Here is a 26647-nt window from a genome sequence, read left to right on the forward strand (position 1 = left end):
AAGATGTCTGATACTGGGAGTATGTTTAGTGTGTGTGTAAAAGAGGGGTGTAAGGTAAGATTGCCGAAAGCTTCGGTCGACCCTCATACCATTTGTAAGAAGTGTAGGGAGAATGTGTGTACTTGGGAGAATAGATGCATTGAATGTGAGAATTTATCAGAGAAGGAATGGAAGATATTTATGAAATATGTTGAGAGACTTGAGAAAGATCGTGTAAGGAGGTCTGTTTCTCGTAGTGAGAAGTCAAAGTTCTTCTAGTAAAAGGAGTGAATGTATTTCCTCTCCAGCTCCTTCTAATGTAGAGTTGGTAGTTCCTTCTCCCCAGGTATCTCCTGCGCCCGCTGCTGTATCGGAGGAGGCGAACGATACAAATATTGTGAAGGTGTTCGCTGCCCTTGCGTCATGGGCGACCAGATACAGCGACTTACAGATAGAGTTAGTGCTTTCGATGTCAGTGAAAGTGAGACAGGCTCAAGATCGTGAGGCTTGGAGTAGTCCTGAGGTGTTGTCCTCCTCGGAAGACGGGGACGCAGTGCCGATCAAGAGAAAAGGATTTTCGTGCTAGAGAGGACTCAGGGCGCACTGGCGCTATAACGTCCTTCTCGGCCTGGTATTTCGATGGGAGAATCTCCTCCATCTTCTTGTGTATCTTCCCCTCGTCTTTCTCCGTCGGGTAGAGTACAAGATCGCTCTCCGTTAGGTCGCAGTCCCGCTCGTAATCCTCCTCCTTCGTTCGTCTACCATTCAGGAGGATAGTACGAAGGGTTTCTTAAGGGAAATGCAGTCCAAGCTGGCAGTTCTGGTGAAGTCCTGGGATGCGCCTGAGCAAGCATCTTCGAGGCGTAAGGACGATTTTCCTTCCCATTAAGTCTTCTAAAAGGGAATACAAGGACGCGTTCGCCGAGGACTCAGGGCGCACTGGCGCTAGGAGGACAAGCGATCGCTTGTTTTGCAGGACGCAGAACACAGGAAGAAAATAGTTTCGGAAGAAGCAGGACGCAAACATCAGACGCGGGACCAATTGTGGACGCAGGACGCAGGCGACAGGAAGCAGGCGTGTCTACGATGGACGCAGGACGCAGGCGGCAGGACATCGAGAGGCGGCAAGGAACGCCGAACTCCTCGGTAAGTCCGCAGGACGCAGGGGCGGGCAGGACGCTATTCCGTCAACGAAGGCGTCAACACGACAATGAGGTTTACAAGACCATTTCTTTCAGCAGAAGAGGAATTGGAATTAATTGAGGAAAAGAATACGGAACCTTCTTCATATTATAAGGTTCTGACTTCACGTCTTATTGCTATTTTTGAAGGGGAATTTAAACCGACAGCTCCGTTATCCCCCTTATCACAGTTTTCCAAGACTAGGACTCCAAAGAAGTCCTCTTTCCTTAAAATGACGATGTCAATTTCGGCGAAGAAGGCCCTTCAATGTGTGAATGACTGGATGAAGGATAAGAAAGAAGCGGGAAAATACTCTTTTGTTTTTCCACCAGCTAAGTTAGCTTTCTAAATCAGGAGTATGGTACGCTACTGGAGAAAAGTCTAGGCCTGGGAGTACCTGCCTCCTCCCAGGGGACTTCTCCAGTATAGTTAGACAGCTCCACGCAGACAGGCGTTACAGTCTGCTAAGGTCCTGGTGGACGTCTTCAGAATTTGACCATCTTTTTAAAGGGATTTTTAGGACTTTCGAAGTCTTCAATTTCCTGGATTGGTCTTTGGGAGCACTAGCGAACTCCCATCCCAGAAGAAAGATTGGGAGGATTCGCAAGGGATTTAGAAACAGCTAAGAGCATTATGTCCTGCATGGACAAGGCTCTGAGAGACGGAACGAATGAATTGGCTTCGTTATTCACAGCAGGAGTACTTAAGAAGAGATCGCTGTTGTGTTCTTTCGCTTCAAAAGGAGTTTCTAACTCTCAGAAATCGGAGTTGCTGTTCTCTCCTCTTTCGAAACAGCTGTTTCCTTCAGAGGTGATTAGGGATATAGCTCTCTCCCCTTTCTCAGAAGGCCACTCAAGATCTTCTCTCGTCTTCAGTAAGAAGTTCTTACCACCCAAGTTGGTGAAGAAGACTCCAAAGGATACTAGGCCTTCGCAACAGCCCTTTCGATGGAAGAACCATTCGCTTCGACCCCGCCTTTAGGGTTCGGAGAGTACCGCTAAAAGAAGGTGCCAACGACCCCCGCCTCTAAAGAATGAGAACTCAGTCCTCCAGACGACAGTGGGAGCCAGACTTCAAGGTTTCTGGAAGTTTGGCAAGATATGAAGGCAGATCCCTGGGCTGTCAACGTAGCTCGGGAAGGGTACAAGATTCCTTTCTTGAAGAGACCTCCTCTCGCAACATCTCCGAGAGCCCTCGGGCAAATTACAACGATTTAGTGAAGAAAGCGGCTCTGTGGGAGCAAGTAGCTTCCATGCTAGAGAAAGGAGCCATAGAGCCTGTTCTGGATCACGAATCTCCGGGATTTTACAACCGTCTGTTCCTGGTTGCAAAGTCCTCGGGAGGTTGGAGGCCAGTTCTGGACGTAAGTCAACTGAATCTTTTTCGTAGAAAAGACCAAGTTCACTATGGAGACGAACGATTCAGTACTGGCAGCGTACGTCCAGGGGACTGGATGGCGACCCTGGACTTACAAGACGCATACTTTCATATTCCGATTCATCCAGGAAGCAGGAAGTATCTAAGGTTTGTGATTCAGGACAGGGTCTTTCAGTTCAAGGCCCTATGCTTCGGCCTTTGCACAGCCCCTCAAGTGTTCACGAGGATGATGTCCAATGTGGCGAGATGGTTACATTTAAGAGGGATCAGAGTGTCTTTTTATCTGGACGACTGGTTGATAAGATCTCAATTGGATCCCCAACAACAGATAGTTTATTTGGGGATTCAGATATCGGCAGTGACTTTTCGGGCTTTTCCGTCCCCCGAAAGGCAGCCCAATGCATTCGGAAGGTGCAGGACTTTCTAAAGAAGGACCGATGCTCAGCAAGAGAGTGGATGAGTCTACTGGGCACACTCTCTTCGCTAGAGAGGTTCATTTCTTTAGGAAGACTGCACATGAGACCTCTACAGTTTTTTCCTGAAGGATTCATGGCCAAGGGAAAATTGCAACCGGATTCCTTCCAGTTTCTAATTCCGGCCGAAGTAAAGAGGGGGAATTAAAAGTTGGGGGTGGGGCTAACTCCAGGCAGGTTAGCAAGGAGGGATGGTCCCCGCTTTTCAGCAGAAGAGCCCAGACCATCGTCTTATTTTCCGACGCGTCGGACGTGGGTTGGGAAGCGACATTAGGCCCTCAAGAGGTGTCGGGACTTTGGAGCAAGGAAGAAACAAAGTGGCACATAAACAGGAAGGAACTGATGGCAATTTTCTTGGCTTTGAAGCACTTCAGAGAGTGATTCGAGACAAGACGGTGCAGCGTCAACTCGGACAACACCACGGCTCTGGCATACATCCGAAAACAAGGAGGAACTCATTCCGTTGCCCCTTTACAATCTGGCAAAGGAAGTTCTGCTTTGGGCGGAGAGGAAAAGGTCGTGATACTCACCAGGTTTATACAAGGAGAGAAGAATGTGGGTGCGGACCTGTTGAGCAGAAGAGAACAACTTCTCTCGACGGAGTGGACGTTGCACATGGAGGTTTGCCAGAGCCTGTGGAAGTTGTGGGGCCGTCCAGTAGTAGAATCTGTTTGCGACAGCCAGAACAAAAAGGTTACCAACCTATTGCTCTCCGGTTCCAGACCAGGAAGCAGTGGGCTGGTCGACGCATTCCTGATGGATTGGTCAAACTTAGATCTGTACGCTTTTCCTCCGTTCAAGGTACTGGGGAAAGTGATGAAGAAGTTCAGGGAGAGCCAAGGAACGAGGGATGACCTTAATAGCCCCGTTTGGCCGGCCCAAAGTTTGGTTCACAGAAGGTACTGGAATGGACAGTAGATACGCCAAGGACTCTTCCTCTAAGAGTAGATTTACTCAGACAACCCCACTTCGACAGGTTTCACAAGAATACCCTCGCTCTGGTCTGACTGCGTTCAGACTATCGAACGTCTGGTCAGAGCGAGGGGATATTCTAGAGAGGTGGCCAGTGCATGGCTAGAGCCAGAAGAACCTCCACAATCACAGTATATCAGTCGAAGTGGGACAATTTCCGGAAGTGGTGTAAGAACAGGAAAGTGTCTTCATCCAGTACCTCTGTGACCCAAATCGCAGATTTCCTTCTATACTTGAGGAAGGATTTACGCTTGTCAGTTTCGACAATCAAAGGTTATAAGAGTATGCTAACCTCAGTGTTTAGACACAGGGACCTAGACATCTCGAATAACTTAGACCTTCGAGATCTGATTAGGTCATTTGGTACGAAGAAACAATCACAATGCAGGCCACCTGCTTGGAACCTTGATGTGGTCTTGAAGTATTTAACTTCTAGCAAATCGAGCCTTTAGAGGAAGCCTCTCTGAGAGATCTTGCTAAGAAGACTATCTTTTTTAGTAGCATTGGCAACTGCTAAAAGAGTTAGTGAGCTTCAGGCCATATCGAAGAAGGTGGGATGGAGACATGGCAACGCAGTGTGTTCATTCCAAGAAGGTTTCCTTGGCCAAGAATGAGAATCCAGCTAATCCTTGCCAAGATCCTTTGAAGTTTTGGTTTGGCTGAGTTAGTGGGTCACGAGCAAGAAAGAGTTCTCTGCCCAGTCGAGAGCGTTGCGGTATATGGAAAGAACAAGAGGTATCAGAGGGAAGTCTGATGCTCTGTGGTGTTCAGTAAAGACCCCAGTACCCCATGACGAAGAACGCTCTAGCCTTCTTCATGAGAGAGTTAATTAAAAGAGCTCTATGCTGTGTCAAGAGCAGAGCTTTGGTATTTGAAAGTGAAGGCTCATGAGTCAGGGCAGTGGCGACTTCATTAGCTTTTAAAAAGAATTTAGCCCTCAAGGAAATTATTGAATCCACATATTGGAGAACTAATTCAATATTTGCGTCTCATTATCTTAGGATGTTCAGACAACCTTTGATAATTGTCAGACACTAGGTCCATACGTGTCCTCTGGTACAGTATTGGGCAAAGGAGTTACTACCCCATAACCTTCTTTTCAAGCTAGTTGATTTTATTAGGTGATGGTGTTGTGTTTATTGGTTGTCTGAGAAAAGTGTGCGGTACTTTTCTCAGTCTTGTTAGTATTATCCGGTGATGGTGTGTGTGTAGTTCAGGTGAATGATCGAGTACTAGCTTGAATGCCGTGGCATAAGAGGGCTGTACGGTTCTGTCAACACATTGGTCACGTCCAGTTGTCAGTTCCAGTCTTAGCTTCTTCAACATACAGGACACTTCCTTGTTGAGAGCTACTAAGGTTTAAGCAGGCTTAGAGGCAGGACCTATGAAGTCAGCTACCTTAGCAGGTAAGGAACCTGGAGTCTTAATAATATTTTAATAATAATTTTTTATACTCTAAGAATGTTGCTGTCCTTGACCCACCTCCAAAATGTGTCAATCAGCTATATATATACCTGCCAGGTAAGTGTCATACATTAAAATGAAGTTTTTATGATAAAACAAAGTTTAATGTATACTTACCTGGCAGGTATATATAATTTAATTCCCACCCGCCTCCCCTCAGGAGACAGGGTTCAGAGAAAATCTGGCCCAATTGGGAACGGTTCCTAGCGCTAGCGCCACGGTAACGGGGTGGTGGTTGCCTGAACTACTAATAGGTTACTAGCGTTTGCCGCGAGTTTTGAAATTTCTGCCAGGTGGAACAGAGAATATAGCTATATATATACCTGCCAGGTAAGTATACATTAAACTTTGTTTTTATCATAAAAACTTCATTTCTTTTTCCTTCAGATCAGCCAAGCTGTTATGGATAAAATTCCTCCATTCCCTCCTCTTAAGTATCCAAAGCTTTGCTACGAGTCATATTGTTAAAATCACATGTCGAATCTCGTGAACTTAAATGGCCAACCTTCGGATGCCTTGAAGTCTGCAACCCCATGGAGGCCTGAGAACTTTGTAGCTGCAGCCTCCAACTCAGCACTGCACACATGCACACCAGCATCCCTTTGCTGACAAAACCAGATCACAGTTGACTGCTCTTTGGCCTCATGACCTTGCAGACCAGACTCTTGGATGTCTTTTTCCCAAAGTCCATCATGGTCTACTTCAGCTTGTCCTGGGAAGTTTTGATATGTAAAGTTGATCGCAATGCTGTACTTGTCCATTATATGTGACAACCATCCTGCCTTGATTCTTGCAATGATTTCAGGCTGCTTTTACAGGGTTAGAACTTTCCTCGCCCTCTTAGGACAAGGTGGGGCGCACACCACAGCACGTGGTAATAGCAGGACCTGCAGTGCAAGCCACATGCTCAGGGTAAAGCATCACGTAAGGAAACCACATGAACATTTCAAACAAGCGACTGATCACACATGAAAGTATGAAGAGGGGAAAATGACCTGTATCACTGAGTGCACTGGTACTTTAGGATGTAGCCAATTAAAGAAAAGGATATTTGACGCATTTGTCTGTCATCCATCAAAAAGCAAAAAATCACAATGATGCATGCCTATCTTTCCATCAATAGTGGAAAGCTTACAAAAAACATGAGTGCTTCGCCACCCATGCACCTTCTACCATCTGCAAGTGAATTGATGACGTAACCATTCAGCCAATTAAAAAGGATAAAATATGCTATGTGACTTAATAAGTCAGTAACATCACAAAAGATCATTCTGTGTGTGTGTCTCTCTCCAACTTTTGCCTTGCCAATTTCATTGGTTTATTTTTTTATTTTTAATTTTATGCAGTGAAAAATACTGTATGACAAAACACCAAGAAATAATAAATGAGAAATGATAAGGGAGAAGGGGACTGTGGGTGTGTGCACTGTTATTTGCGTGTATGTGTGTGTGTTCTTGTGTGGTTTAGGGTACTATATGTACACATGAAGGTGTGTTTCTTACATGTTTCTTATGGTGTTGGATCTCCTAAACCCTTTCTCAGCCTGTTTATAGGTGTAAGCAGTGTTACCAACATTTCTTTAGACCCATGCGTCATTGCCAACCATTTGAGATTGGTTTGTTATTTTTTTTATTTTGTTTAATTACGTATATATGAAAGTCTCTGGTCCCTGGGGTCTATAGTAATCTGGAAAATGTTGATCTTCAAATAATGTGAAATAAAATAATCCAGGGATTACAGTGAATTCAATGGCTGATTTCATCTTGTAGAGGGGGATACTCCTATATAAGGGCTCTGGTATGCATACCCAAGAAAAATACAAATAACTGAAAGTATATTATATTTTTAATATAGTGTTCTGTTATTAGTATATTAGTTTAGTGTATTGCAATTGATTACATAAAATATCTTTAGTAAAGAAGAATATTCTTTTGGTTAGTCTTATGATAGCTCACATCAGTCACTGTAGATAATAAAAAGAGGGTCAGTGAATGTAGTATGTAAATGAACGTGGTGACTGTGTTAACAAGAACTAAATGTGATAGTTTGCATCATATTTTCATCTTGAGAATATCACTGTAAGATTGAATGCAGGAGTTTTAGCTTTATTTGATTTATCTGCCAGGTTGTATTTATAGGTACAGTTTTTTTAATATTACTTCAGTTAAAGCTAATTCAACTGTAAATACAGCTAGTATAATAACTAGTAATGTAGTTAACGTCATCATAATTCAGATTTCTTGTTTACAGGGTACACAGTATTCAATATGGAAATTGAGTGACTTACAGGATTGTACTAAGACAGTAGCGCTGTTCCTTTTCAACAATGCCCAAAAGAACTTGTGGAAACATAGTGTTGGTACGGTTATAGGGTTGCTCAATCCAGCTATTTTGAAAGATCGGTAAGAAGATTCATATTGAAGTGTGTGAAGGAACACTAAAATGGTTCATTACTGATATATGTTAAGGATGACATTTTGTTGTTGCCTTTTGTTGCAGTCACTCACTAAAATAGAAAAAAGTATTGTGAAAGTCTAAAAAAGATAACATTAATAATTTGGATGATTTTGTTGCAGACAAGGTGATAAAAACACTGATATTCTCACACTTTCAATTTATGACTCGAACAAAGCTATGATTATGGGCAGCTCCAAAGATTTAGGATGGTGTAAGGGCAGGTAAGTTTGCAGAACGGTACTTATTTGTCTCCTCTAAGAATGTTATTTTTCATACATGTTACTGTTTGCTGTATTAATTACAAGAACTATTTGACTGTTATTGAAGATGAATCTCGTCTACTATTAATGATAGCTAAATCTTTGCACCAGTAGGTGTGGTCAGCATTCAAAGTAAAGAAGATTGCTTGGCTTTCTGCATGACTGTCTAGTTCACCTGTTCTCCACCAGGTGCATCTAGAATTTTTCTTGTCATTCTGTGTGGTGCTATTAACACTTGCTACTTTGGCTGTGGACTGTTTTTCACATTATTGTTACCCTTTTAGTTTCTTTTCTCAAGGTGTTCTTTGATTGGCAGTAGGAACAAAAACATCAGATTTTACAGGAATGATTTCTGTGCTAACAGAGGGTGTGGAGTTGTACGGGCCAGGATTGTGCTACCAACTATAGTTGTGAAGAGTTTAGGGAGTGGTTAGATGAATTTATTAATAAAATCTTCAAATAGGAACAGAAGTGTCAGATGATTGAGGAAGTAATTAATTACAACAGGGCATAGGTCATTTACTTTTTCTTCATTGCCAGCTCCTATATGATCTCATTTGTGGGTTTAACAATTTGGAAAGTAGGACTCAGGCTCGGTCGTCTTACGTTCCTCCTTGCTTGGAAGCCTTGGTGGGAGCTACCCGGACCCCTAATCATCTCTTTAGCTTCTTTTGTCGGGGCACGTTCAGTCGGTCTGGCAGAAGGTTAACGCCTCTGTTTCAGACTGGGACGGTTCGCTTCGCTCTAGGGGCTCTACCAAACTACTACCCCCGCCTCTCAAGAGACATAGGAAGTACTATGCTACAAGCTCTGCATTTTTGTTGTCGAGCCATCTTAACCCAGATGTCATTCGCCTGAAGCCCGGATTGACTTTGGAACAGGTGAGGTCGGTGGCTCCGTCCTTGTCTCTGCAAGATGCCTCAACATTGGAATCTACGGTGGCCTCCATGTTGCAGACAGTTTCTTGGCTGGACCTCTGGTCTGTGGTTATTGCCAAGATAGCTTCCCCGACAGTCCCCAGAAGGGTTGGCGAGTGCCTCCTCGCTTGCCAGTCTGTTGCAGTCTGGAGGCAAGGTGTTTTCATATTTAGCGCACATCAGTGCTAATTTATGGGCTAATCTTCTTCTGATTAGAAGGGACGCGGCTTTGTCCAAGATGGAGAGATCGCTGGACGCAGAGTCCTTGCTGGCATTGAGGAACAGAGATCTGTTGGAGTCCCAATTTTTGTTTCCTTGGACAGAACTCGAGAATGTGATAGACCGGCGCCGGGCTGACACCAAAGACAGACTGGTGCACCACGCCGTGTAACTAAGTCAGAGTATCGTCTTCGGAGACGTCTGGCTCCTCCTCCTTCCCCTGTCCAGCAGCAGTGAAGGAGATTGTCGCCTGGTAGGCTGTCGAGGACCTCGAGTTTGGCAGGCACTTGCCGTTTGACACAGCCTAAGTCAGAAGAATCAATGCCCCTTTCGCTCTCGTTCCTTTAAGCCAAGAAGGGGCCCAAGGGGCAGAGGTAAAGGGGACCGTCGGTGGTTTAGTAGCGCCTCTCCCTCTCCTGCGCCACGGGTGGGGGTGTGCCTGGCTGGCCATTAGGCCAAGTGGCAGAGTTATGGGGCGGAGAAGTGGGCGGTAGATGTCCTTCTGGGTGGGATACTTACTGCCATTTGACTTATCTCCTCCTCTGTCAGACAAGCCGCAGCTTAGGAAGGCATATCCTCCAGATTCTCTGAAGTTCTTGGCTCTTCGGGAGGAAGTGCAGAAAATGCTGGACAAGGATGCGATAGAGGATGCAGTGCGTCTGTCCCCGGGGTTTTGGGGTTTTACAGTCACATCTTCTTGGTGCCCAACGGCAGGTCGGGAGGAATTGGAAGGCCTGCCGATCGACACATCCACCTTGAAACTCACTTTATCAGGAAGACACAGTTCAAGATGGAGACGCCCCGGGTGCTTGGTGTTGGCAGCCCGGGTGAGGGAAGGCGGACTTCATGCTGTCGATAGACTTAAGGGACGCATACTTCCAAATCCCTGTTCATCCGACGTCCAGGAAGTTCCTTTGCTTCTCTCTTGCAGACAAGGTCTTCGAGTTCAAAGTCTTGGGCTTCGGGCTGACGACAGCCCCTCAAGTGTTCACAAGGGTCTTCTCTCTTGTGTCAAGTTGGGCCCATGCTCAGGGGATCCGTTTGCTGCGGTACCTCGACGATTGGTTAGTCTTGGCAGTTCAAGGGAGAAGCTGCTGCAGGACAGGGATCGTCGTCTTCGGTTCTGTCTGGAACTGGGCATGTTAGTCGACCAGGAAAAGTCGAACCTCGTACCCACTCAAAGGATTCTCTACCTGGGCATGGTTATCGATACGACAGTGGCAAAAGTTTTCCCGTCGGATCAGAGATTGGAGAAGTTGCGGGCGGTGGCACGCAACTTCCTGTCAGTCACATCAGTCAGCTCATCAGTGGCAGGTTCTTCTGGGAGTGTTGTCTTCCCTGGAGAAGCTGGTCCCTCATGGGCGTCTTCATCTTCGGTCTCTGCAATGGAGACTGGGAGAATTCTAGTCTCGTGCGGGGACTCTCCCCTGTTAATGGTCCCACTGTCTCTGGAAGTGAGAGAAGACCTTCAATGGTGGTTGGACGACCAGAATCTGTTGAAGGGTGTCCCTCTGTGTTCTCTTCCACCGGACTTCCTTCTGTTCTCGGATGCCTCCCTTGCAGGTTGGGGGGCTCATTTAGGCGGCCTCATCGCTTCAGGCGTTTGGAGTTTGGAGGACAAGCCGCAACATATCAACGTGGTTGGGTGGAAAGGCGGCTTTCCTGGGTCTGAAGGAGTTTTGGGGGAAGGTAGACGGGTTTCCCAATTTTTTTTGTCTCTTTCTCATGTCAGACAACACCACAGTGGTAGCCTATGTAACAGACAGGGAGGCCTCGCTTCACGTCAACTTCACGCTTTGACCGTCGAGCTTCACCAGTGGGTGGTCAGCAATTCGGTAGAGCTCTCAGCCAGGTATATCCCAGGAAAACAACGTGGTCGCAGACAAACTCAGTCGCCGGGATCGGATCCTAAGCACAGAGTGGTCCCTTCATCAAGTGGTGGCAGACAACTTTTCCAGATTTTGGGAAGACCCATGCTGTACCTTTTTGTGACACTCTTCAACAGGAAGTTGGATGTGTTCTGTTCAGTGGTTCCAGATCCTTAGCATTGGAAGAGGACGCATTCCAACATCCCTGGGGACAATCTGGAGGGGTGTATGCCTTCCCTCCGTTTTGTTTGATCTGTCAGGTTCTGAACAGGCTGATGAGTTCACTGGTCTCAGGATGACTTTGGTAGCCACTCTGTGACCTCAGGCAGAGTGGTTCCCTTCCCAGATCTGCTGTTGTGTTGTCAGAGGTTCCAAGAGAGATTCCCCCTTGGCGACATCAGCCCTATGCGGAAAGGTTTCACCAGTCAGTAGAATCCCTGTCTCTTCACGGTTGGAGGCTATCAAGTATCTCCTCTGAGCGATAGGCTTTTCTCAGAGAACAGCAGGGCATATGATCAGCAATCTTAGAAAGTCGACCTCCGCGGTTTACCAAGGCAAATGGGCGATCTACTTTGATTGGTGTCGTAAACGGGGTTTTTCTCCCCTCGCGACCTGTATTCAGCGAATAGCAGACTTCTTAACCTTCCTCAGAGACGAGAAATGTTTGTCCGTTTCTGCCATTAGAGGCTACAGACAGGGCGGCCCTGAGTTTGGTGTTACGCCTTAAGGGTATCGACATCTCTTCCTGGGAACTTTTCCCTGCTAGTTAAGGGGTTTGAGCAGTAGAGTTCTCCTAGAGAGCTCAAGCCTCCGATGTGGGAAGTTTCCTTGGTTCTTAGGAGCTTCAATAAGAGTCCAATATGATCCTTTGTGTCGCTCATCTGACAGGAACCTGACGCTCGAGAGAGTTTTCCTTTTGGCTTTTGCATGCATCTTCCAAGAGGGTAGGAGAGCTCCACGGTTCTGAGCTATGAGGTGAAGCACACCAGGGGTTGGAGTCGATGTCCTTCGAATTTGTCCTGGAATTTGTGGCCAAGACCCAAAATCCTTCTGTGCATGATGACAGGTTCACTTCGTTTTCCATTCCATCACTGACTGACTTTGTGAGTGGTGATGCTCAAGAGCTTCTGTTGTGCCCTGTCCAGGTCCTGCGTTGCCATCTTAGAAGGACTTAGCACCTTAGACTAGGCTGCCGCAGACTTTGTTAGCACAGGCCATACAAAGAAAGAGGTGTCTAAGAATAATATCTCTCTTTGGATACGGAAGCCATCAGACAGGCATACTTGACTCTTGATGATTCCACCACCACGTCTGCAGGCTAGAGCGCATGACGTTAGAGGTATTGGTCCCTCTCTGGCTTTCAAAACAAACTTGGCTGTACATAGTGCTGACGCTGGTACTTGGTTACGCCAGTCCACGTTCACCTCTTAAGGATGTTACCCACAGATCTGCGGACATGTTTTCCCTGGGACCTGTGGTGGCTGCCCAACAGGTTGTGTAACTCATGGTTGCCTTTAACAGGGCACCTTTGTATCTTACCTAAGATGATTGTGTGGATGAGAGAATGAGTGAGTTGGCTGGCCTCCTTCTTTCTCTTGTACCTTTCCTTCTTCCTTTTGGCAGTTTAAGGAATAGACACTCATTCGCTGGACTGGTCTGATAAAGGTGAGTAAGGTAGTCATACGGATAACGTGGTCGTGCAATATACAAATATCTTGCCCGCTATTTGGTAGCATATGCTCCACTCCTTGGCAAGGAGGGGTTGGGGTAATCGAGTCGGTTCTAAGATATCAGTTTATCTAGCTTCTCAACGGGCTTCAGTCTCTCTCCAAAAACCATTCCTTTTGAGAGCTGGACTGGTGGGTAGGCCCCCAGCCGGTCTAGGATGTCTTATACCTCCTTCCAAGTATGAGTCTATCCTATTGTTAAGACCGAAGGTTTGTTCGCGTATGAACAAATGACAAATTTTCTAAGACAATTTGTATTTTTCATAGCTACAAACCTGAGGTCTTAACGTTATACTGCCCACCTCTAGCCGCCCCTCTTTTTGTTAAGTCATCCTGAGTTGGGAAAGACTGGCGTAGCGACATCGTCCTTGACCAATCCTCACCCGAGCTACGCATGCGTTGCCAGACATCACAAGATTCCTTGCTTTCATCTGCTTTTTAACCGGATCCAGCTAGGCGCTAGAAATGATCTTATTAGGGAAAAACTCTCTATCACGAGAGTATAATGTTCTAAAGGGTCCACAATAATACAAAGTGTAAAAAGTCCGTGTATAATTTTGAAGACTTTACAGAAAGCTTTTGAACCCTTCCCTGGGTTCATCTTCAGTCCAGTTTTTGGACTGAAGATGAACCCAGGGGAGGGTTCGAAAGCTTTCTGTAAAGTCTTAAAAATTATACACGGACTTTTTACACTTTGTATTATTGTGGACCCCTTTAGAAAATTATCCTATTGTTAAGACCTCGGTTTGTAGCTATGAAAAATGCACATTGTCTTATGAAATTTGTCATAGTAATCTCTGATTGGTATCAACTTCCTAAGCTGGGAAGTTTTCTGTGTTTGTAGAGGTGTTTCATGGCCACACCGTTAGACCTGTTAAGGTTGAGAAGAGTGCTCATTAGAGGCAATAGTACCTACTTGAAGCTTGCCTCTCTCCTCAGGCAAAGAACAGCTAAAGTTTAGTGAGACTTTCATGAAAATGGATTTCTTTATATAGTTTGAACAGGTCCATGAATCCCCCACCACCTAATCGGTGGGATTCAGCTATATAATTATATTGGGCAAGTTACACTAATAAAAATATTTTTATAATAAATAAAGTTTTTATTAGTACTTTCCCAGTAAAAATTATAACAGCCCACCCTCCTCCCCTTACATGGACACTATCTTATGGACTGAGGGGAAACAAAATTGAGGTTGTTCCTCTTACCCCCAGTGAGTGGGAGGAACCTATTCACCTACTGGACACTGAAGGAAATTTTAACTGCGATTGGAAATTCAAGCTGCTGTTGAAGTAGAAACTACAGCTATATAATTACGGTAAGTACTAATAAAATTTATTTTTTTTATTATAAAAATATAATTTGGAAACTGGAGCCAAGCTGAAAATTTATAATATGAAGTACGTGGCCTAAAAATTCAAAATATGAAGTACGTGGCCTAATACCAGCGCCTCAACGGCGTGGTTGGTATGGTATTTTCATCCTACCTCGGTGGTTGCGGGTTCGATTCTCGGCCATTCCATTGAGGAGTGAGATGTGTATTTCTGGTGATAGAAGTTCATTCTCGACATGGTTCGGAAGTCACGTAAAGCCGTTGGCCCCGTTGCTGAATAACTATTGGTTCCATGCAACATAAAAGAACCTACAAACAAACAAGTGGCCTAATACCAGGAATACAAAATTATACAATTTATACAACAAAGTTTTTATTTATCAAAGTAACTATGCTATTGTGTAATTATAAGTAATTAATGTAACAGAACACTATGCAATACTAACTCGCAAGTAATCAAGACAGCATCTTTAAAGTAAATGTATTTTGAAGGTTTCCAAATCTGAGGGTATCTTCCTGGCTATATCAGCTTTTCTTCCTCATCTGCATGTAATAAAGGCCTATTATGAAAGGAAACATTAATTATAAAATTATGACACTCAGAATATGAATGTTTTACTAAACATCTGGTATGGAGTTTATTTCATAGAAGAATATACCACCATTTAAGGGGGCCATCCGCTATGATGTCTATTTTTGTATTTATTACGCAAAATACATAGTTTTCATATATGTTTTAGATATATATATAATACCTTCATCATATAAAGATTTCAAGTCATTTGAGCAAAAACTTTTAGTTTTATTAGCAAAAATTATGATTAAAAAAAAAAAATAGGTAGCGATTTCTTCACTTATATGACATCAGTTGTATTGAAAATCATACCATAAAAACTTCTTCATATACGGAACAATTCTGTGTGACAGAATTTTGATTTTTTTTTTTTTATGATTTTTTTTTTTTTTTTTTTTTTTTTTTTGTTTTTTTTTTTAGTCTAGACACTCAAAAAATCTAAAAAAAAGAAAGAAAGAAAGAAAGAAATAAAAATTCTGTTACACAGAATTATGGGATTTTTATTCCTCTTTCCAATGATATCTTTCTCTCTAAAATTGGATAATAAATAACCGAGTAATGGCTACCGACATGCGTATAAGTATGTTTGTTTTTGGGGAGTTTGATGAGCTCCCAAAGATTTGCTGTGTAAATTTTGCTTTTTTCTTATAAAAGTCAAAACAACATTATTATAATTACTTAGTATTTGTACTTTTATTGTTGATTTCTACATCAAGGATCCTGGTCCTACCCCTAAAAGTGGTATTAATACCCTCAGCGTGACACCAGACGATGTTTGACGGCGAGACATGAGACAATGAGGACGCTGATAACAATGAATTTTCGTGTTTTTCTTTCAGCACACTCCTGGCCTTCGCTAATTTTGCTAGCCTTAGTTGCTTAGTAGCCTTCTTTGATCTTGGGTAACTTCGGCATTGCTATAAGTTTCACTAAGAAGTTATAAAAACAACGTAAATAGCTAGTGACCAAACGCAAGTGCCGAAGTGCATGTAGCTCCTTGACGTCTGTGGCGTAACCGAGTCATTCTCTGAGTCTCGCCTATAAATAACTGCTCTGAGCAGCTCTCCTCTCACACTACCTTTAATTGCTACCAGATGTATGAGAATCTCGAAAAAAATCTGAAAAAAATCCCTGTATACGTATATGGAAAAAAAAATAAACACACAAATACGATTCTGTCAAACCGCTTATCTTCATTATTTTGTAAAATAATTGACTGCAAACTTCTGGAAAGCATGCACGGCATGTTTCTGCATAGATACAAGTAATAACTCTATTTTTTATTTTTTCTCTATTTTTTTATTTTTTTTCAAGTTGACATGTCATCCGCCATAGCGGACGGTCCCCCCCCTTTATAAAAACAATATAAAAAAATTTAAGTACTATTAAAAAAAACTATGAAGCAATAAACATTAATATAAGCTACCTGCTGTAAGTAAAATGAGGGCAAAAATAACTAATCAGGTATGGAAGGAAAAAACCGCCAGACTACAGAAACCCGATTAGAGTCCGGTTAATATACATATCCTGGCAAGAAGTGTTTTAGCATTAAATTATGAATGTAATTGAAAATATATAAAATTGTGTCAGATTTATAAACAGTGAAATAAACTCGTTAGATTTAAACAGTTTAAGAGTTCTTACCAATCCATTAATAATAATCAATGTACAACGTGCCCCACAAGAAAGAGTGTAACAGCAAATCACTGAAAATAAGGACAAGAAAAAACACTTTCAACTGAACTTATCACAAAAAATTGAATTAATATCTAATTATGGCAGGGAGGAAGGATTTTTTATACAGAGGGAGCACAAAGACTTCAGAGACTTTAATACAATTACCACATAACTACCCTATGTATGCTTGGTACTTACCATATCAATCCAAGCAAGAAGACTGTGATGATGGCGAATGCAGAATAATTTCCTTGTATCCATAATGATGAGAAATGCCTGGGATCTGGACAATTATCTTTTAACAATGCATAAGATGCATACTTCCTCAATATAAATGGGAAACCAAGAATATGCTCTTCTTGGTTAACAAAGGCTTGATTTCTCTTGAGGTTCGGTTACCAGTAAAGTCTTGTTCCTCCTTTGTCCTCCTCTGTCATTACTCAACCACGTAGGTTTAGAAGAATAAGGAGGAGGAGTCAGTCAAATGGTTAAACAATCTTTAACAGCCGTAGGAAGGACATTATTTATAGAGTACCAAGCATTTAGATAAACAAGACACATCTGAAAATTATAAGTCCTTCCTACCACCATAAGAAACTTTCAAGTAAAAAATAAATAGCAAAAAGTCATAAGCAATTTTCTACTTATGATGCGAATTTATATTTAGCATAGGAGCTTCCGAAGAGTAGGAATGTAATATCCTTTTCATTAGGTCTTGTTAAGGACTTTCACGCTAATTTCTATTATTAGCTGAAGGTAAGCCACTGGACATGTGAGCATTGGCTAAAACATTTAAATTGGAAAGAACTCACTCTTGGATAAATATGGAAGTCATTCAGTGGCATGATAATCTTGTATTTACTTGTGTTTATCTTTATGGTGCTTGAAATTAAATGTGATAATTGAACAGCATTAACTCCTCTAGTTTGTGCAGGGGATATTATGTTCTGAATCGATAGGTAGCCATTTATGGTGTACTGCTTTTTAAACCTAGTTGTAGCTTTTGGGAGCTTGGAGGTACTCAGTGTTGAGTATTAAAAGTATACCTTTTTGTACAGATGTACTTGTTAGTTATCCATCGTTGGCTCTGCAGGGTTTTGGCACAGTAACTTTACCCCTCTCTGCTGAAGGGGTCATCTTCCAGAAACCTCAGCTATCTTCATGAAGAGGATCTTGTACCTGAGTAACAATACTTCTAAGGTGGCATCAACAGCCTGCGGATTGAATTCACTGGTTAAAACAAACACTTGTACAAAATATTTTGTTAATAAGTAGCCTTTAAAGGGTTGGCTGATTTCCACTTTGACCACCTCCTTTTTCAAGTGGGAATCATTTATGTAATGGAGAGATATGATTCATTTAAAAAATATAAAATACTTAATTTAAGATTTATTTTTTAAATATGTACCTCTCCATTACATAAATTGCCCTCCCTACCTCCCCACATTCTGAAGTAGGCTGACAGGCTATAAGTGTTTGTATCTATCGGTGTTCTGGTGGAGGAAGTAGATGAATAGAGGACATTTATTCAAAGAAAATTCTCTCTCTCTCTCTCTCTCTCTCTCTCTCTCTCTTCTCATCTCTCTCTCTCTCTCTCTCTCTCTCTCTCTCTCTCTCTCTCTCTCTCTCTCTCATTAAAAATGAATCTGAAATTAAGTATTTTATATTCTTTATGCCAATATATTTTCTCTGTAAGACTTGCCCTAGTGGACACATTTGTTCTTAGTGAAGATATGATAGTTTGATTTTTCATTATGAGAGTTTGCCTTATTTTTCTTATAATTGCATGCTTTTATGTTTTTACAGGACAAAGACAAATGGGTTCTGCAAATATTTTGTCAACAAATCATCTTGTGAGTTTTGCATTTATCACATCCAAAGAGAATATCAAAAGTCATCTTCAAAACGGGCAGACCTTCAGTCATCATTCAACAGGGTAGATCCAAAACGGCGGTTGCAGGAGAAGGTCCTTGGCAAAGATCAGGTCTGTTGCTCACATCACTGTTAGTGTCAAAGGGATTATGATGCTGTGGTCCTCCTGTTTTGAATGTTCTTTGCTCACCCACAGTTTTTGTAGAAAAATTGTTTGACAAAGAAATGTTTAAAGTACTGTGAATATTAAAAAATTTTTCCTTAAAATAATTTTGTACCTAAAGATTTATCTTAGCAAATCTGTGCTATAGATATTTTTGTGAAGAAAAACTTTATAGTATGTTTTGCAGCTAAAATTCATAATGTAAAACTTACAAGTCTCAAGAATATTTCCAATTTGTGCAAGTTGTGTTTTTCTTACCAGCCATATTGTAAATTGACTGTAACTACATATATGCAGTTTCACTATGTCAAAACGAGACTGTACTGGGCTGCCTAACCGGTGTGCATTTTTAACTGATTTATTCCAAGGGAGACTGATCATCTTAGCACAGTGAAAATTCTATATAACAATCTAAAAGGAGCTGAAGCTAGTCAGTAATTGATGAAGTTTGTGTAATTTGTCAAATTTTACTGTCTATAAATGTTTTTCACAAAATTAAAAAAAAAATCATAGCCTGCATTTTACCTTCAGGCTCCTTACATACTGCCACCAGTAATAATTAGAAACTAACATGAACGGTAAATGACACAAAGCAAAATGTGCCTGGTGAGGGGTGCTTCCATTTCAGTTAGCCCCATATAATATGTAGAGGAGTCTTTGTACACTTTGGATTTATCCCTGTATTACATGTAATGTCACATAACAGATGTGTTTTGTTTGATGTCTTATTATGGGTAGCAGATGGATTTAATTTTGTTGCTTGACAGGTTTTCTATGGAGGTCAGCTCTACACTGCTCCTTCCCCTGGTAGTCAAAAGAAGCAGGCTAAAGCCAATAAGGGTAAAGATTTGGCTACACTTAACTCTCTTAAATTGAAAATCAAGACACAAGAATTGAAAGAAGAAGACAAGAAAAATACATTTGTTTTAAAGCATATGAGTAACAACTGAAATTGAAGCCATCAGAAAAGTATCTCAGAAGAATGAGAACCTGTACGTAACTATGATATTTGATTTGTTTTGCATGCCTCTGCAATAGCTTTAATTGTGACACTGGCCATTCATACCTTGAATCGTTCATAAGTTTTTTTTTTTTTAATAGTGTGTCATTTATAATTTTTTTTTTAGTTTCCTGAGTTTACTCCGTAATCTTTTATGATCCCATTTCCTTTCAGGTCTTTTGCAAAAATATGTAAAAAATTAAGCAGTGTAAATTTATTTTTTTAGTAGTTCTGTTAAAGTTTATATATAAGTTTGGGTGAAAAACTCTGAAAAACTTTGAAAATGTAATTTTTTGTACATGAACTTTCCTGTCAGATATATACTTAGCTATAGACTCCGTCGTCCCCGACAGAAATTCGAATTTCGCGGCACTCGCTACAGGTAGGTCAGGTGATCTACCGCCCTGCCGCTGGGTGGGAGGAATAGGAACCATTCCAGTCTTCTAATCAGATTTTCTCTGTCGCGGTAGTGTCAACATACGTTGTTGCTACCTCCTGACTTGAATTTTGTTTTTCGTTACCATCGATCTTCTGAGCTGTATTATTTGGTGATGTATTGGATCTTTGGTTTGGCATACGCTTTTGTTAACTGTTTGTTGGTTTTGGGCTTCGAAGAAGTAATTAGAATTTGGGTGAGACTACCAAATGCTTAGGTAGACCCTCATAACTTTTGCTAGTAAGGGATATATTAATATTTATTCACTAATACGTGTAAGAAGTGTTTAAACTTGATTGAGGAGAATATACACACTAACTTCCTACTTAAGGAAGTCAGAAAGCATATGACTAGAATGCTTCCTTTAGAAGCGTTTATAAGTCTCGTGCTAACGAGCAGTTAGAGTATTAACAGTACTAGTAGTTTTTGCATCCTCATCACCTTCTTACTTCTCCAGAATCTACATTCATATTTTGCAAATTTGAAGAATATTTGGAGGAGCTCAAAAGGCGAGCTCTTAAAAGGTAAGAAGTGAATATAGTGTTTCCCAGTGCAGTGGAGGGGTTGCTCTGATCGCTCCGTAGCGCTTCCAGGCCTAGACTCTTCCAAACTCCCAGACCCAGTGGAGGAGGAAAGTCGACAGCCGCAGGAAGGTTAGGGAGAACCCCCACCGGTCAGGCGTCCCCTCGGCAGGATCTGTAGCGACCCAGACTGCCAAGGATCGCCATTGGAAAGGCATCCTCAATAGGTGCGTCTCTTCGTCCGATTCTTCATCTGACAAGACAAAGAACCCAGTTGACAGAGCAGTAGAACGCACTAGCTAAAAACGGGTAATTACTTGCTGAAAACTCTAGGAATGCATTACCCAAATTATGTCTAGAACAACTATAGATCTAGTCACATTGTGGTCACGCCCCCGTTTGACAGATCATTAGAGCGTTCCAGCAGCCAAGCGCGAGCCGCGTTCCAACTGCCAGGCGCTAGCCTCGTACCCAGCAACTAGGCGCTAGGCCTCGTTTCCAGCAACCAGGCCGCGAGCCGCGTTCCAGCAACCAGGTGCGAGCCACGTTCCAGCAGCCAGCTGAGGAGTCAACCAGGCGCCAGGATCTCCCGTTTGTTCCGACACAGCATACAAACCTTCGGTCCTTTTACAATAGGAAGGTACTAGCGGCAGCTGGATAGGTCGTAAGCTTTCGAACAAGGGGTTCGGTAGTTAACTGCTTGTCCGACAGGCGCGGCGCGCGCGAACTGGGAGGTAAACAAACCACTTTTGCTTTCGGTCCTGCTGGCGTGTAGACGTGTATCATCGCTCTCTGCCCGCGTTCATCGTCGTTGCTTTCGCATGGTTGTGTTTTTCTTTTTTCTATTTATCTAGTGAAACTGAATTGTAAGTACAAATCATTTCATATTTATTTCCATTGAATTCAATTGCGAATTAAAGGATCTTGGTTTTCTCCACGCCCTCCGATTAGACCCGAGTGCCGGGTCTGAAGGGCGTAAGTGCGGGAATTCATTTTCCCCAGAAATGATCCCTCGTATTGTGTTGCTCGGTGCCGAGGGCGGGAGAGCGCTCGCTCCGAGCTTATATTTTGGTTGGAAATGTGTAGATGAAAATCGTAAGTAAGTGCCCTTTTCATTTATATTTTTTTTTTTTGACCTGTATGCTCGTTGCCAAGCGAATGCGCTCGGCACGAAAACTTATTCTGTATGGAAGTGGAATCGCAAGTACATTATCTTTTTTCATTTTCATATATTTTATTTGATTGTAGCAATACTCATTTTGGATCAGTTTCCGTCTCTACCCGGAAATTGATCCTTTCCCCTTTTTATTTGGAATGAAGTAATCGCAAGTACAGTTCTTTTTCATTTTCATATTTTATTGAGATTGCATTATTTACTTGGATCAATGTTTCCGCTATTTCCCGGGAATTGATCCTTCCCCTTTTTATTTGTATGAAGTGAAATCGCAAGCGCAGTATTCTTTTTCATTTTCATATATATTTTGATTGCATCAATTCATTATGGATCAAGGTTTCCGTTCATAATCAGGAATGGATCCTTTTACCCTTGCGCTCGGTACCGAGGGCGCAAATGCGCTCGATCCGAGCCCTTATTCATTGTGAAGTGAATCGTAATGCAAGATTCTTTTTCATTTTATTCCTTTTATTATTGATTGCATCAATATTTATTTGGTTCAAGTTCCGCTCAGTCAGGGAAATTGATCCTTATGCCCTTGCATTCGGGCCGAGGGCACGATTGCTCTCGGGCTCTTATTATTATTGTTGGGTACATGGGTGCTGTGCGGGAGCGGGGAACGGGAACCCCCCCCCCCCCCCCCCAACCCCCCCCCCCCCCCCCCCCGTCAGCTCCCACAGATGGCCCTTCCCCTTCTGGGGGGGGGAGGTTATCTGCGTTCTTCTCGCCCGATCCGGTTTTTTTTCGAGCGCGGGGGAGGGCGCTCGGTGCCCGATGTACAATTGTATTCGGTCTTCCACTCGTTCGGTGTGGGGCTCACCCCCCCACCGCGCGAGGGGACTTCCCCCCACTAATCACTACTACTGTTATTTCCGCAGGTACTACTGGCCACGAGGGTGGACCTTGGTGAGGTATGGGCGTCCTTCCATTTGCAGGGACGTGCTAGTGTCCAGGGGCTGCGGTTCTATGTCTGGGCCTACTGCGGTCACCCATGGAGTGGTGACCACGCTAAACCAGGTGACGACGTCCCTCCTCACCTGGTGTACTCGCCTCACGTAGTAACAGTCTTGCCTACAGCCGCTGTGAAGAGTGCCGTTCGCCATACCGAGAGGGGGGCGTGCCGCCGCCGCTCGTGGTTGGCCGCGCTGCCGCGACCACACTTCCGCTGCCCTAGAGCTCGCCCCTGGACCTGCCGCCGGTACCAGGATGTTGCTGGCTGCTGCTGCCACTTCCTGTGGTTTCCGGTGCTGCCTGCCATACCTGCGATTTCTGGCTGACTGTCCATGCAGTTGCTGCGCCCGCCGTTGCTGCGCTGGCTGTCCCTACCGATGCTGGTTGGCTGGCTGTGCCTGCTGTTCCTGAGTGCCCATACCTGCTGACGTCGTCCTGTTCGTGGTGGTACTACCCCAGACTATGGTCTGTCGTACAGGTGCGTCCGGGCCCTGTGGCTTCGGCTACAGCAGCCCCGGCTCCGCCCTGGATGGCAGATCTTACGTCTGTCCTGAGGAAGCTGACGAAGAAGAGGAGGAAGGTGTCGTCGTCCGTCGTCGTCGTCTTCATCTTCTTCATCGTCGTCGGCTGCCGCCTCTTCCCCTTCGACTTCTAAGGCTTCACAGCCAAGGAAGAAGAAGGTTGCCTCCTCCCTCCTAAGAAGTCTCCCTCGGGAGCTTCTCGGGACCCGTCTCACCTCGGTGGGACGGTGAGGGTTCCTTCCGCTGGTCCTCCTGCTCCTTCGGGAGCGGGGCCCGTCTCTTCTTCCGCAAGGAAGAAGACTACGGGGACCAGAGGGGTACCGGCTAACACCGGTACTTCCTCGCCTGTGTCAGAGGTTTCTGCCACTGCATCAGGGTCCGTCTCGGCCTCTCGTTCGCGGGGGGATTTGGTACCGAGTGTACGGTCGCCTACCAGCGACCGTGCAGCCAGGAACCAGACCTCTGAGCCCACTCAGCGTCAGGTTCACGGCACGGGGCGGAAAAGACTGGGTGAACAAGCCGCTCCACGCGACCTCTCACCATACCGGCCTGCTTCGCCTCTGCGCGGCGACCAGCTGGCTACCCGGGGTGGGACGTGCCGGTCCAACACGGGACCCGGACCACGGGCTGAGGCTAGGGAAGGAAGGTCCTCCCCGGTCGCCGGTGCCAGCCACGGCTGGAACCAGCGACGTGACGTGCCGTGAGGACAAGCACCGGTCTCACTGTGACAGTGGAGCCTGCATGGTCGCCTGGACCGTCGCTCTCACAGAGAGCGATCTGGTACGGCAACCAGCACCAGCTCTTCTGACACTCGAGATCGGGGCCCGAACGCTGTGCTCAGTCCAGCCGTTCTCCACAGCGAGACGGTTCGACCAGGCCTGCAGCTCGATCGCCACGCGGGTTGACGATCGCCTGCAGCCCTCCAAGCCTGCTGGTTCTGCCAGCGAGCGAAGAGGGAGCGTCAGGTCTGCTATCCCGTACCTTCAACCTCCTCGGGTTACACCGGGAGGAGCGAGGTATTGAGGAATGATCGTGAGGGGTGCGCCCCTCATGATCCCACCACGACGCCCTACGTGCCAGGCACGGTTCTTGGACCGGCCAGGACGTATGCGCAAGTGGATGGAGAAGACCGAGAGGGCTGTCGCTGTTCCCCCTTCTTAGGAGGAAGGTTCTCGGAATATGCTCTTGTTCGAAGGGCTTAACGGTCCCACTCTGCAAGATGCTGTGACTTCCGAGATCCAGAGGAACTTTGCGAGGTTATGGCGCTGATTCGTCAGCACAACGACCTCGGGGAAGGATCGCCGCTCCCACCAGCAGAGCCACGTCTCGGCTCGAGTCGTTTTGGGGCCCGAGAGGGAACCCAAATCGACGGTGGGTCTGCCGCGATCGGACTTGCCGACTGTGTTGAACCAGGTAGTCTCTCGTCTCCGGACAAGAAGGCTCTCTCAGTTCTGGCCGGTCGAACAAGCTACTTCACCTCCTCTACTGCGACAGAGGCGTTTCTACGTGTCTTCGGACACCGTATTTGAGTACCCCCTTCGGTCCTCCTGAGAGGTTTCGACCTCAACGAGGACTGGAATGAGTCGGAGGACGGTATCGGCTCTCTCCTGTCAGGTGTCGATCAGCCCCACCCAGACGACGTTCACAGTGGCGGCAGACCCTTACCTACAGTATGAGTTTCGTAACCCTCCTCGGGAAAACGTTTTCTCCTGACGATACGTTTTCCCAGGCTCTGAGAGGCCATCGCCGTAAGGCGATGGCTGCTCCCTTTTCTTCTCCAACTGCTAGTTCCGCTGGGAAGGCGAGCCAGTATCCAATTCCTCCCCCATTCCCTCCTCTCTCCTTACGGCTACGAGGGAAAGGGGAGGGATCCTACAGAGATTTCTCTGTAAGATCCCACGTTAGAAGGCTGCGCTACCGGGGGGACTTTCGGGTCCTACTGACGTAAGCCACGGTCGGTTTCGTTGAGGAGGGATCCTGCCCCTTTCTCGATTTCTACGGGAATCGAGAGGACCACCAGCCGATATCGTTTGACGAATTCGGTGGGGGGTTTCGCAGAGTGTGTAGAATTCTACGCAATTTCTAGCGCATGCAGAGTGTTCGAGTGTTTTACGATCTCCAAACACTTAGGCGAGACCACGTCCAAAGTGAGCGAGAATCCCCGATAATTGTTACACGATAATCGGGAACCTCGCTTATGCTCGAATTCCTGTAATTTCTAGCATTTGGAAGAAGACTGCTGCTGAAAGAAGAGTATCTCACAGTAGGCGATTAACCTGGAATAGAGAAGAACGGACGGGAACTTCAGTTTGACTTGAACTATCGTCTTCGGTATTCTGTTCACCATTGAAGCTTTCCTTTGGGAAAGACTTCTCCTTCACTCTCTTGACTAGAGAACGAAGGCGGTCGATCTCCAATCCTTATTCTCCTCATTCCTCAGAAGGAAAAGAATTTAGGATGGAGGTTGTGGTACAGAACCTACAAATATACTACGTATATTACCCTCGCGACATGATTCTTTTAACAGTTGAATTGTGGCCGGGGTAGGCGCATACTGTAGTTAACTCTACGGTTTGTGACCGAGACGAATTGTATCTTAATTGAACTGCAACTCGGGATTGCCTGCAACCTCCCAGCAGTTATCAGTTTCGATTTTAGATACTTGGTATTGTCCACGACAACATCAATCAGCTTTTGTATTTACCGAATCCGTTTCGGTTAAATATAATGCTCGAGCGTATTCTTAAATGCTCGATGGTTCTAGCCGAACGCATTCCTTCGTGGAATAATGGATTACCTGGCAACCTCAGGATGACGAGTCACCGAGAGCTACTGCGTATTGAACTGCCTGATAGCAGCTCAGTATCAGCTAGGTCTCGGAGATGCACGGTCGTTACGTCTCTCTCCCCCCTGGTTTGATTGACTACCGAACCGTATCTCTGCCCAACAATCATGGACTTAGGTCTCTGATTAACGGGGATTCTCGCAATAATGAAGGACCATCTACTGCTGTGACGCTCTATTTCATCGCCTTCGACATTGCGAGAATTTTCAACAGAGATATCTCTTGGACTCTCTCATCTTTCTGTTTACCGCACGGTAACAGAAGTCTGTACTAGTCTTCCGCTGCATCGCACCGCGATAATGCGAATGATTTTTGCAGACATCTGAGTTTGTCTTCAAAATATCTCGTATTCGTAGGTGTGCAATTATTCATTGCTCGCCCCGAATTAACAGATATGTCAGAAGACATCGCCTACTCTCCGACCTGACAGCTCTACTTCCAAATGTTCAGCCCATGAGAAGCAGTTCTTCAGGCAGTATTTCCCTGTCTTCATTACTGAAAAAGCGCTCCGCTTTTATTGCAACTACGATCCTCACCGGACAGCAATGATGCGGTTAGCGTTCTCAGTCTTTGTAGCACAGGTTCAGAATCTTGAGAATCCTTCTCTCGGTTCAGCTGTGAAGACGTAGGTTGCTTTTTCTGTACACCTTCGTCTTCAACGACACATAGTGTTGTTTCTCCTTAG

At 44.6% G+C, this 26647-nt stretch overlaps 1 protein-coding gene across 1 annotated transcript in view; it reads left to right on the plus strand.

Annotated features, from left to right (window-relative positions):
* LOC135201016 (protein MCM10 homolog) overlaps positions 1-26647 on the plus strand; it is a 219168-nt gene that overhangs the window by 10099 nt on the left and 182422 nt on the right. Inside the window, 5 exon segments of the mRNA XM_064229835.1 lie at positions 7698-7849; positions 8024-8125; positions 18286-18463; positions 19282-19461; positions 19463-19506. Coding sequence (XP_064085905.1) covers positions 7698-7849; positions 8024-8125; positions 18286-18463; positions 19282-19461; positions 19463-19506 — 656 coding nt within the window.

The sequence above is a fragment of the Macrobrachium nipponense genome, chromosome 27, assembly GCF_015104395.2.
Source record: "Macrobrachium nipponense isolate FS-2020 chromosome 27, ASM1510439v2, whole genome shotgun sequence".
NCBI classification, from domain to species: domain Eukaryota; kingdom Metazoa; phylum Arthropoda; class Malacostraca; order Decapoda; family Palaemonidae; genus Macrobrachium; species Macrobrachium nipponense.